The following is a 12,579-nucleotide window of genomic DNA, read 5'->3' as shown; positions in this document are numbered from 1 at the left end:
GGTTACTACTTTTATGCAATGCTGTGGTGCGCGCAGCTCTTTATATAGATGCACATCAGGAAGGAATGTGACTGAGCTAAGCAATTAACACGAACACGATAGACGACCTACGTGGTCTGCGATGCCGCAGATTCAATGAATATGATAGACGACTTATCGTTATCGGCCTGGTCTGCGGATAAGTCTTGCATATAAACGTGAAATGAATTAAACGTGTATCTTAACAACTGCGAGCGAAACAGAGATTAGGAGAGTATTTAGCTTTTCCAAAGAAACTGTTTATTCTTGGATTTTTGATGATCTGCTTGTATTTTTTTAATTATAAAGTCAATTTAACTCGTTTTGAAGATGACAATAGGTTTTTGAATAATTGAATACTACAGCGGGTGATAGGACTGATTAACCAATCGGATCAACAGAAACTGGGTAAGCAACGAAGTCGCTGCTGGCCCTGGAACCGGAACTTGTGTGGGCTCAGGAGATGCTGGCTAGTGAGATGGCTATGGTACTGGCCGTGCCTTTGCCTTCGTTCCTAGGTCTCAATCACGAACATCTGGATCTGGCTCACGAAGTGGTAAGTGAATTTAAATTATTTAGAAAAATGACCAAGCAGTCTACGTTTTGAATATTTAACTTTTTATTGACAATGTCTTTTTTCTTTAAAGCCGATTTAAGTTATTTGGAAGATAACACAGGAGCCTTATGTTCTGGACAGCCGATTAATTTAGCTGACAATAATAATTCTCCTTTTATCTAAGATTAGATTTCTTTTCTTTTATGTATACTTGAAAGGGAAGGCCTTAAATCTCTATGCTATCTTCAGGAGGTGGAAGTTAATCTAAATCATTTAAAAGATGACAAACAATTCCCGTAATCTGAACAGATAACCCCAATAGTCACCACTCTTTAATACCATCACACCATCATCAAGATGGAAGCGACTGAGCCACCCACCATTGTGACAAGATGCTCCACTCTCACAAATATATCTCCCAAACGATTCATAAGAAAAATGCCAATTTATCTTATGACAAACAATGGCTATAACTCCCAGCATCGACATTCACATTTATGTAACCTACCCTATTCAATATGGTTTTAATGCCAAAGGGTTGTAGCTCAATTGGTGAGGACGATGGTGTGTGATATAGAATCCATGCACCAAGGTTGAAATCCCCGGAGCCGCCTTCGCAACAGGTTCAATCCCTTATGGACTGGATCCCAGTGTACGTGGCTGCTTAGCCGAAGGCGACTTGTGGTTTAGGTGTATGCTTACTCAAATCGTTGTAATATGCTATACAAAGGAAAACATGCCAACGTTTATGTATTCTTGACTTGTTTTTATAAAAAAAAGGTATGGTCTTAACAATATCTAAAGTATCCTAGAGAATAATAATAACCAAATAATTTACCAATAAAAAAAAAAATAATAACTAAATAATTCCTACCAAGATCCCATGGGTGTCCATTTTCCAATGTATGTCATTACAAAAATGTTAGAGAGGTAAATATTAAATATATGAAAATCATTATCTAACCTAGGACATTGATTCAAAGACTACTTATGATCGACAGGAAAAGGAATAATCACCAAATTGCACTCATGCACATATAACCACTACAAAATAGCCTCCACATGCATACCATAACTAAGAAAAATTAATCTTGAACTCAATCTATATTGATTTCCATGTCAAAGATATATTTGTCATCCCCTAAATGTTTCATATCAAAATCACACTGCAACAATCTTGAGCATTTTAATCTTCTTGCGAATATGCTATCGTTTATAACACTCTCTTGAAGGTTGTTGCAACGCTCTACAACCTACTTGGTCGCCTTGGCTTCTCCAAAGAGTTGAGGTGAATTTGGTCTTGTTAGTTTTACAGATTAGTTCTCATTCTTCTCATGTAATTTTATCCATCAGCGTTAAATCCTATCTTGTACTCGACACCTTGGGATTTCACTAACTTTTCGACCACACATATACACACTAGTTTGTGACTCCCCGTGGACATGGGAGTGGAATTTAGGGATTTTATAAATTATTCGACCTCCTAGAAACACAGAGGATAAAACGACACATCTTTTTTAATCTTCATCTCTTCCTTTGGAGGTTGAGAAACTAAAGTAGGGGCTCAACCATTCATTGTGATCTCTTAAGGGGCCCCAACATTTCATCTCTTCCTGATTGTAGGTTTTATTCGGGGTTATTCAGCCTCACGAAGGTATTATCTCTTCTCTACCTTCTCATTTCTATTTCATTATTTTAATCATTTGAGTTAGTTAATTTTAATTTTTGTATGATTTGGTCTCCCTTGCTTTGCTACTTTATTTGTTCTTATCTCCTATTTTGTATGTGGGATAAAAACTAGGCAAGCCCTTTAAAGTTTTTGATACATCACAATAACATCTTGGGCAAGGAGATCCATCGTCTGGTACCAAGTTCTTTATTTAAATTGATATTTCCATTTTTCATTTAGGTTTTTATTTAAGAAATTTTTCTTTGGTAATCTAGAACTTTCCATCTCACATGTTTTGAAATCTCATTTTTGGCTCACTTAATGTAATGTAAGTTTAGAAGTATAATATAAAATTTAACTTTGCACATATGCGGGACTGAGTTAAGGAGCTGTTATAGATCGATGTTGAAGAGGTTATGGCATACATCCAACAAATATCTCAATTTTTCATGTGAGTATTGAGAACTTTGATGTTCAATACCATTTTATTAGGCAGTCGAGCATGAGAGGGTGATGGTTGAGAAAGTTGACTCTTCTCAAAATGTTACAAATGCGCCGCGAAGTGTAGTGAGCGTAGAGAATTTTAGAAGGTGACATTAGTCTAAAGGAATATTTTTTCCTAGCAAAATTAGTCAATAGTGATTGTAGTACCTTTTATCTTACAAGGTGTTTGAAATGTGGAAGTTTTTTAGGAAACGTGTCTTGAACTTGCATCCTAATGCTAATAATACAAAAAACAAAATTGAGTTAGAGAACATAGAATCTCAATTTTGGTCAATAGATTTAATATTTTGACTTAAAAATAATTCTAGATGGCTTTTCCTTAGCTCTCTTATGAACGAGACACATATCCCTCAAAGCTCTATCATTTTAAAAAGAATATCTCAATCAAATTTTTGTATCAGAAGTTACGACCTCTAGAATACGGGCTTCCCAAAATAGAAATGTAAATTCATCTAATATGCACAATAGCCTTGTAAGAGTGAGTTACGCTTGACCAGCTTATGATTGCTTCTAGCGCATAATCAATTATTTTTGATTGGAGACAGTGAAGCACCCATGTGGGGGAGTAGATCATGATGAGCTTATTATAGGTGGAAGGAATATGATATTTATAGCCTCTTAAATCATATTGGAATTTTGGCTTTGGATTTTGGGCATCACACTTTGGGTGGTTTATCTCATGGTTTCCCATCTATAATTTTATGGTTTTATACACAGACTCTCCTATTTATTGGGTGCTTGAAATGGAGGGTTTCATAGTGATTTTTGTAGGTAGCTACTATAATTTCTTAATAGCTCTTTTTGATGATGCTCTTGTAACGAAAATCTCCCTATAATAATCTTGTCACCTTTTTGATGATACTATAATTAATTCACCCTTTGAAGTTTTATGAAGTTAAAGAATGACCTAAAAATTATAAACAGGTTTTAAAAGGGATATGACATATTCAAGTAGATCTATCCATGTAAAAAAGAATTTGACGGCCTTAAAAGTAACATGGCCAATACCCCTATTTTAGTCCATCATGGTATTCAAATTTATTGTTTTAAAGCACCACGCATCTGACCACATCATGCCGATCATAATTCTTTAGAAAAATGATGGGGGAATAGATTCAAGAGAACTTCTTCAAAAAGCCATTATAAATAGTATATTTGGTTGAAAACACACCTTTTTTCCTGTAAAGGTGATTAATCAGTCTCAATTTTAAATATTAAAATTATATTTAATTGTGTATGCTCTTGATGGAATAGTGAAAATTATTCTTACTAAATAGGAGATTAGGTTCAATGAAAGGAGTACATTGATCGTCAAAGTACAAGATTATTTAACATTGATATTAAACCTACAAACTTGGTAGGAGGGAAAGGATTGTGCAAACTCATAGTAAAAAATAAGAGTGAAGATGATTTAAGTGAAACTACAAATTTCGCACTTGTAGTCTCTGTTGGACTTAAGAAAATGATTCTTAAATATTGCTTACTTCTGCTAGAGTACTTAATGAATAGTTATTTTTTAGTAAGGTTTTAGAATAAATAAATAATTGCAAGTTAGCGGGTTAGTTGCGAAGTTACGATCTGGTAGGTGCTTATATATGAGAAATACAAGCCTTTAAAAAGCCTAATGTGGAACAACACATTACTAGTTATCCTTAAAAATTCAAAATAAATTAATATCTTTTATTTCTAAAAACAATTTGTGATCTGGTATTATTTGTGTTGTCTCCAACATTATTAACTTGGTATTAGAGCATGCAATGGTTTTGATCCTATGAGTGAGTTGTAGCTAAATTATGGTATATAAATATTTGCAGTGGAAATGGAAGTTTAATGTTGAAGTGAATTAGGTCCTTGTGTAAAATTTGTGAATAGGCGTGGTACATGATCAAAGAAGAAAATTTTGAATTTATCTCCCTAGGCGTGTGGAGAAGAAGAAATAGCATGGATATTACAATAAATAGATATAGAGAAGGAGGAATGTGCGGCATGTGGTTAGCTTAGACTGGTGGAGAATTGGTGGTTGTTGGCCGCATGATAGATTTGGAAGACCACTGTTGATTTAATTATAAAATCTGCAAGAAAGATAGTGAATTAATTGATGACGGAGATATAAGAAGTCCAAGGCGATTTGAATATAAAGTATAAGGTAATCCACTTTCTCAGAGAAGTAATGACAGGAGACACTATAAATAATGTGTTGGTCCTATGTGGAAGCCAAAGATCGATATTTTAGACCTGAAATTATTGATGTATAACAAGGAAATTTAGGCATGGAATAAGTCAATGCACTAGTCTTTAATCTCTCTATTTTAAACACTAGTGAAGTGCAGAAGTTTATACCAAATACATAAACTGATTAAGGTACGAGCAGAATGTCTTTTTTTATTGAAAAATGAATTGTTTGAATATTTAATTGTCAGTTGGAGTTATGGCACATATTTATAAGACGACAAATGTGTATGGTTTGAACTCTGATTTTTATGCATTATAAAAGATACACCAATATAGATGTGTAAAGAACACACACACACACACACACACACACATTGAAGGAGTTTTAGAATTTATTAAAGGGGAGTATTTGAAAAGATTATTTTGGAGTTAAATTTCATAATTAAATATTTTCTCGTGGTTAAATAAGGGTATATATTTTGTTGAATAAGGGAACCCTTTTTCCTGCTATGTACAATTGTCCAAGATGGGTCACCGTCAAAATTTAAAACCAAAAGGGAAAGAGGAGGGAGAGAGTCCCTGAAAAGGCACATAAGAAAGTAATTCTATATTGGAATGAAGAGGAGCAGATATAATCGGAATAGAAGGAAATTAGATGTAGCATTTCCCAAGGGCAATTGGGAAGTAGTAGACAAAGAAGAAAGCGACCCCAAATACACACCCACAACAACCAAGATAGGAGAAGATTACTAGCTAGGAATAATTGGTTGCGTATCCTTAGAAACAACATCAGAATAATTGACATAAACATCGTTACGAAAAGTAGTGAGTTGAAGACGAAGGGAATTCTGCCACCAACCTGAGGATGATTGTTTAAAAGAAGAAAGGGATGCCATCATAATTTAGTTTTGTGTCGTTACAACATTAATCAAATGTTCAAGTCATCTATGTTACACTTGACAAAGATTCCAAATTCAGATGGTTGTATTGTTTGAGATTCTAGTGAGATATCAAATGGATAGTGTAATAGGATCACATAGGAGGTCGGAGGAAATGGATATAGGAGGAAATATATTATATCGAGCTAGCTTCTTGCTCAGGGGTGATTCATGGCATGAGAAGCATTCTTCTCCATTTTTGCCCCTTAAGAAAAGATGGGGATTGGATTTTCATATGAGTACACTTGATGTATCAACATTTGATTGCTGCTGTTTAGTACAAAAGAGCAGCATTTGGTTGATCTTCATTTAAACCATAGAGGAAGGATTCAAAACACTCGAAGGATATGTGGAGTCTCAAAGGAGAATTGTTATGTCATATGCAACACCGTAGAGGGATTTGATAGGTCTAGAATGTCAGAGGAATGTTTCTCTCTAATTATACAAGTAGGTTTGGGAAAAGCTACGCCGTTTCATGTTGTGTAGAGGTTTGTGGTTTCTATAATTAGGAGATCCGTTCATGGAGTTAGTCTCGTGTTTCCTGTGTCAGTGAGGATTATTCGTGAAGGTGATTCATCAAAGTATCGATAAGGGTTGTGTTAAACTCTTACAATGCACAAAACTTACTGGGATAAATCTAATAGGGGATAATTTTCTATTATTATATTACAAATTATTTTTTAGTATGATTTTTCAATAAATAATTAAAAATTGGTTAGTAGGTTATTTTGGAAGTTACGTTCCCATTGGTGGTTATACGTGAAATATATGGTTTCAAAAGACTAACGTGCATAAATGTATTAACATGCTAAAGAATCCTAGATAGATTAATATCTTTTTATTTCTACAACGACAGTGTGATTTGGTGTTATATGTGTTGGCTTTGCCATTGTAAATTTCCTTACCCACAAAGAATGTCTTCAACATCTATGCTAAAGAGAGAAGAACTATAGGCTAAAATCAACAAAAAAGTGTTATCTAGTGAATTGTAGGGTACAAGCAAGCGATTGATGAAATCTTGTTGGATTGTGCGAATAGAGAACAACAATAGAATTTTATTAGAATAAAATCATGATGCAAAATATGTCAAAAAACTAGTAATATACCCAATGCCATTTTCTATCCCTCTAGGTTTCTTGTAATTGACGAGGCATTCTAACAATGGAACCAAAATACAATAGTTACAATTAAACCACAATCAAATACTATCCACACTCATATTTTGATTGATACTAATTACTTAAGTATGAGTGTTAAAGTGGTTGAACATAAAATACCCTACATCTAAAGTGTTTTGCAATTTCATTGATGAAATGATACTGATAATTTTCAAGGTTACTTAGACAATATTAATTGATAATTATAAAAACAATTCTGCTTCAAACATATCTACGTTTTGTATTATTATATGTAGCCTTGCATATTTAAATTCATTGGCTTACACCCACAGGGTAATGATCAAGAAACAAAAATCTCACAACCATTATGCTCAAGATAGTAAATGATAATAACAAAAAATAGAAAAAAAAAAAGAGGATATTTGATGTTCTTGGGGTAGACACAATCACAATAGAAAGAGATCACAGTTTTTCAAATTAAAATTGCTTATGAGATCGGTAGTAAGCTTCACATACCATTGAAATTTGTTGGAATACGAATAGCAACTGTCATCAAAGATTAGTAATTTGAATAATCATTAGGGAAAAGGGATCACATCTTTGACTAGGAAAGAAGAGATAAAGAAAATAGCGGTAGACAGGATTAAAAATATTAAGAACATTTTAAATAAATGTTTAATGGAAGAGATTAGAATAGAGAGTTTGTAGTTAGGGACTTTGTGTTATTACGAGATAAGAGAAGAGAACTTAGAGGTAGTCAAAGGATGTTTGATTATCTTTGCATGGTCCAGATCGAAATCCATAAATATTTTTCTAGAATCATCTATTAATTGACATATCTTGGTGTTACTCAAATTTCCTCTCCTTATAATAGATAATACTTGAAGGTATTCTAATAGTAAAATAGGTCGTGTCATGTAGTATACCATAGGCGATTGAGCTTTATGCGCTTTTATATATTTATGTTTGCCTTGATTCTCGAGTTTTATCTCAAGTCATTTTTTCTAAATAGCATTGTAAAGTTTTGACTCTACAACACAATGGAATTTGCAATAGTTCTTTTGAATTATTTTTGGTTCTTTCTACATGTAAAAGGTCATTGTCGAGATTATTACATCCATTTGTTATCATCATTTTCACCGTGGTAATATTTAAACAATTCACATTCATTAGACATTGTATGTAGCATTAAGGTATTTTATTATATGCATCATCACACATTTACATACATACGATTACAACCACAAGGTCATGGTCAAGCAACACGAATCTCACAACCATTGTTCACAAGATAGTCAACGATAGTGAAAAATGGAAAAATAACAGGAATCTCACAACCATTATTCAAAAGATAGTCAATGATATTAACAAAAAGATGACATTAGGAATAGGTAGACGCCATTGCAGGGGTGGGTGGGAGGAGTGGGAGGGAGAGAAAATATGGTCTTTGGTGATATTTGGGTTGTCGCAATCACATCGAAATGAGAGCTATTGGATTTTTCCAAATTAAAATTAAATTTCTCCAAATGAATAAAGAAACACATAATTATTTTGACATACTCAAAGGCATTTGATCAGTTTTTTGAGATACACTTTTGAAGAGACAACACGCGGTGACACCAAGACGAAAGCACACGCACGACAACCAAAGACGCACAATGAACAAACAAAACACATGACTTTAGAGTTCGAGGAACTGGGAACTTGGGAAACTAAGTTCCTGAGGTTCCTGGGATCCCGAAATCATGAAATCCCTAAGCAACGAAGAAGGACGAAAACCTAGGATTTCGAGATCTCGGGGTGTGGGGAAGCTAGAGGCCACCATAACCTTGAAAACCCAGATGTCCGAAATAATGCAAACACTAAACAAACAAACAGCGAAACCCGAGAACCTTGTACTCCGAGGTTTCGAGAAATGGAAGAACTCTTCCAAACTCGGAACTCCGAGATCCTGGAATTTCGAAGAAAACAAAGGGAAAGAATAGTCAAGGACACGGAGGAAGCCTGGGAGTCCGAAGATCCGAAGGAGAAGTTCAGGACCTCGGAGTTTCGGGACTCCAAAACACAAGACAAAAAAAAGACAACAACACAGACAAGGAAAGAAAAGAAAAACGAACGAAAACAAAGCGGAGCAGAAGGGGGCCCCCAACTGGAGAAGAGAAAGGTTGAGGTGCGTTATGAAGGACATGACAGAATGCAAAATAGTAAATCTATCGAAAGGTTTATCAATAATGAGACGACAAGGGAAAAATATACACTCCTACATAGAATAGGCCACAATTGAGACATGACTAAATAGGGTGCCGACATGTATGAAGTACACTGAACCAACCAAGGTAATCAATCCATCAATTATTGCGCCTTTGCTTTGTGGAATGATACACAGATATGAATATTTATATAGGAAAATCGGTTGATGGCGGTATTGGTAAGGGAGATGCTACCGAAAATAGGCATGCGTGATTGTGCTTAGAAACTCAAGGATTGTCTGATGGATTCGATGGATCAAACTTCGAATCTATTATTATCTCTCGTGGGCATGTTTAGAATAATTTTATATTATATAAGATATTATTGGATCACTAGATAGGATAAAGAATCAAGTCGTACACCAATTAGTTTTTGTTGTGGAATTCACAAGGAATAGAAACTATCCAAGTTGGAAATTAAGGCATAATTATATCCATAGGTATGATCAAGAGAATATATCCCTTAAGTTTTGGTATTACTCTATACGTGGATGATGGATTTTGATGATTAAGATAGACTTGACTCACTAAATATGTTCGTGCTTATTTAGAATCTTTACTTAATAGTAGATGTTCTTGCATGTTAGTGTAGTGATTGTACAAACCACTGAATAGTAGAAGAGGAGACATTTTTATTTGAGAGTCGACATGTACAGACATTGTTCATCATGTGCTTCATAAATTGGTGTAAATAATGCTCGCCTACAGCCAAACAATGTCAGCTGTTTGACCAAATTTCACGACAACTGTATGCTTGTTGAAGTTAGAAGAAGAGTTAGTATTTGATTATAAAATTCCTATCCTAGAATGCTTGTAATGGAATAGTTTCTTGTGTTGTTCACTAGAGAATTAATTGTGTTTTGTTTCCAAAGCACTTATAAACCCAAAATAAAGGGTAGGTGGGCAATTGTGGAAGAAAGAGATATATTTCCCTTAAAAGTGTAGTGCTCGAGTATGATAGAAGGTATTGAAGTGGCCATGAAAAATAGAAGGTCTTGAACTTTTGAGAATGTAGAGAAATTAATAGTTTCATTTCAATTTCTTATGTCTAGTGTGAAATTATCTTTGCATATTTTGTTATGTTACGTTTAATGGCAATGATGTCTTGTTTAGAATATATGTGCTAGTTATATCTGCATTTAAAACATAACGGGAGGTTGCATTCTTCAGTCATATTCAACTTTGAAATATACTGAGAGGCTGCATTTGCGAGTCGTATTTCAATTTTCGATATATAAACAAAGCATCATGATTGGAAACCTATAATATTACTTTTATGTTCGATTATACGAGTTAACTATTCTATTATTATTACGAATGCTTTCTATTTTAATGTTCTAACACAGTTCTTAGCTATGATAATTCTATGTGAGAGAAAAACATCGATAAATATAAGAGTTCAAACTACAACTCAATATACGAATCTTTTTATAAGAAACACTTTTATAATTATATAAAACAACACTTTGATATATATAGATAAAAATTCATATATATGGATGAAAAGATTCCTTAAATGGATGGAATACATTACGAGGAATATCAAAATGGATGGAAGACAGTAGCCACAGAAACAGAAATAGGAGAGGAGGAGGTAAATAGAGCTCTATTCTATTGGCATTCTACATTCACAATCCTCATAGCTTCGAATCGTGGCTCTTTGGCTTCATATTTCTGGTGGCTGTAAACCTGCATGTAGTCTCCAAACAGATACTCTGGATACTCTGGATAAACCGATAATTCATCACCGGTCTGAGCAGTAAGTTGAGATGCGGGATAGACCTTGGCATTATATGAGGGATTATAAAACGATGCCACTGAGAAACGGTTGCCATTCTTAGTGGGTAGAATGCGATGCCATGCGCTGGTGTATTTGCCGTTAGTGATGGCTTCCAACTGGTCCCCAATGTCAACAACTATTGCGTATGGAATGGGTTGCACGTCAACCCAAGTGCCATCATTGAGGACCTGCAAACCGGACACTTGATCGTCTTGGTATAAGAGAATGAGGCCACCTGCATCTGTGTGTGCACGGATGCCCTTGATGAGGTCCGGTCTAGGGCAAGGAGGATAATGGCTCACTTTGGTGCCGAAGAAGGGCTTCTCTCCTCCCGCAAATGCCTCTTTCAGGTACTCTTTCTCTAGCCCCAGATTCAAACTTATTACTTCCAACAGCTTTTCTGTCAATGAAAATATCTTGTTTCGAAACTCCTGGATAGTTTCCCTGAGAAAAATGCAATATAATGTCTTAGTATTTTGTTTTTCGATATCCAGAAACCAGAAACGCTTGTATATAGATCATGCTCATATTAATTTTTTCTATTCTATATTTATAGAAACGTTTGAATTGTGCACAAAATAGTTGAGTTGTTGTACTTGAAATCACTGGGTTGGGAAGGCCATGAATTGGTCTCCTGCATCTCATGTATTTGAATAACATCTTCCCAATCAACGTTCTCGATCTTATCAGCGTTATCGCTGTCAAGAGCGTTGCTCAACAACCTTACAGGCAAAGAGGCATTGAAGCTCTGCTCTCTGTTAAGCTTGTAATGCTCCGAGCAAACTTTCTTTACACGGTCCATGAGTTCATGCTCTATGCCATGGTTCAAAAGCTGCAAACACAAAACGAAATCACTTCAACTCTGTTTTCTCTATAATTAGTAAGTTTTGCACATGAGAAAATATGATCAGTTGTGTTTTTCACCTGAAAGAAACCAGTACTCTCGCAGGCCTTGGCTATTTCAGCCATGATCACCTCTCTGTCTCCTCCGTCTATGTTTTTCATGTCAATCACTGGAACGCCCATTTTCCTTATAAATTTGCACTACAAGTTCTCTTGAAAAGGAGTAGAAGAAACGGGCTGCTGGTTACTGGTTACTACTTTTATGCAATGCTGTGGTGCGCGCAGCTCTTTATATAGATGCACATCAGGAAGGAATGTGACTGAGCTAAGCAATTAACACGAACACGATAGACGACCTACGTGGTCTGCGATGCCGCAGATTCAATGAATATGATAGACGACTTATCGTTATCGGCCTGGTCTGCGGATAAGTCTTGCATATAAACGTGAAATGAATTAAACGTGTATCTTAACAACTGCGAGCGAAACAGAGATTAGGAGAGTATTTAGCTTTTCCAAAGAAACTGTTTATTCTTGGATTTTTGATGATCTGCTTGTATTTTTTTAATTATAAAGTCAATTTAACTCGTTTTGAAGATGACAATAGGTTTTTGAATAATTGAATACTACAGCGGGTGATAGGACTGATTAACCAATCGGATCAACAGAAACTGGGTAAGCAACGAAGTCGCTGCTGGCCCTGGAACCGGAACTTGTGTGGGCTCAGGAGAT

At 35.1% G+C, this 12,579-nt stretch overlaps 1 protein-coding gene across 1 annotated transcript; it reads right to left on the bottom strand.

Annotated features, from left to right (window-relative positions):
- Window positions 1-10,741: 10,741 nt before the first annotated feature.
- Window positions 10,742-12,079, bottom strand: LOC131871043 (1-aminocyclopropane-1-carboxylate oxidase-like). The gene is made up of 3 exons (XM_059215906.1): window positions 11,929-12,079; window positions 11,601-11,836; window positions 10,742-11,448 (listed from the first exon to the last, which is right to left on the bottom strand). Exons 1-3 carry the CDS (start codon window positions 12,028-12,030, stop codon window positions 10,836-10,838), a joined length of 951 nt encoding a protein of 316 aa, XP_059071889.1. The 5' UTR covers window positions 12,031-12,079; the 3' UTR covers window positions 10,742-10,835.
- Between the last annotated feature and the right edge of the window lie 500 nt (window positions 12,080-12,579).

This window comes from Cryptomeria japonica, unplaced genomic scaffold, assembly GCF_030272615.1.
Source record: "Cryptomeria japonica unplaced genomic scaffold, Sugi_1.0 HiC_scaffold_366, whole genome shotgun sequence".
In the NCBI taxonomy this organism is placed as follows: domain Eukaryota; kingdom Viridiplantae; phylum Streptophyta; class Pinopsida; order Cupressales; family Cupressaceae; genus Cryptomeria; species Cryptomeria japonica.
The sequence above is the reverse complement of the archived record's forward strand: the minus strand, read 5'-3'. Positions and strand labels throughout refer to the sequence as shown.

Coding starts and splice junctions, on each gene's coding strand:
- LOC131871043 (XM_059215906.1), bottom strand. CDS start 12,030: ATGGGCGTTCCAGTGATTGACATGAAAAACATAGACGGAGGAGACAGA. Junction 11,837..11,928: donor AGAGTACTGGTTTCTTTCAG/GTGAAAAACACA, acceptor TTGTGTTTGCAG/CTTTTGAACCATGGCATAGA. Junction 11,449..11,600: donor TCCCAACCCAGTGATTTCAA/GTACAACAACTC, acceptor CATTTTTCTCAG/GGAAACTATCCAGGAGTTTC.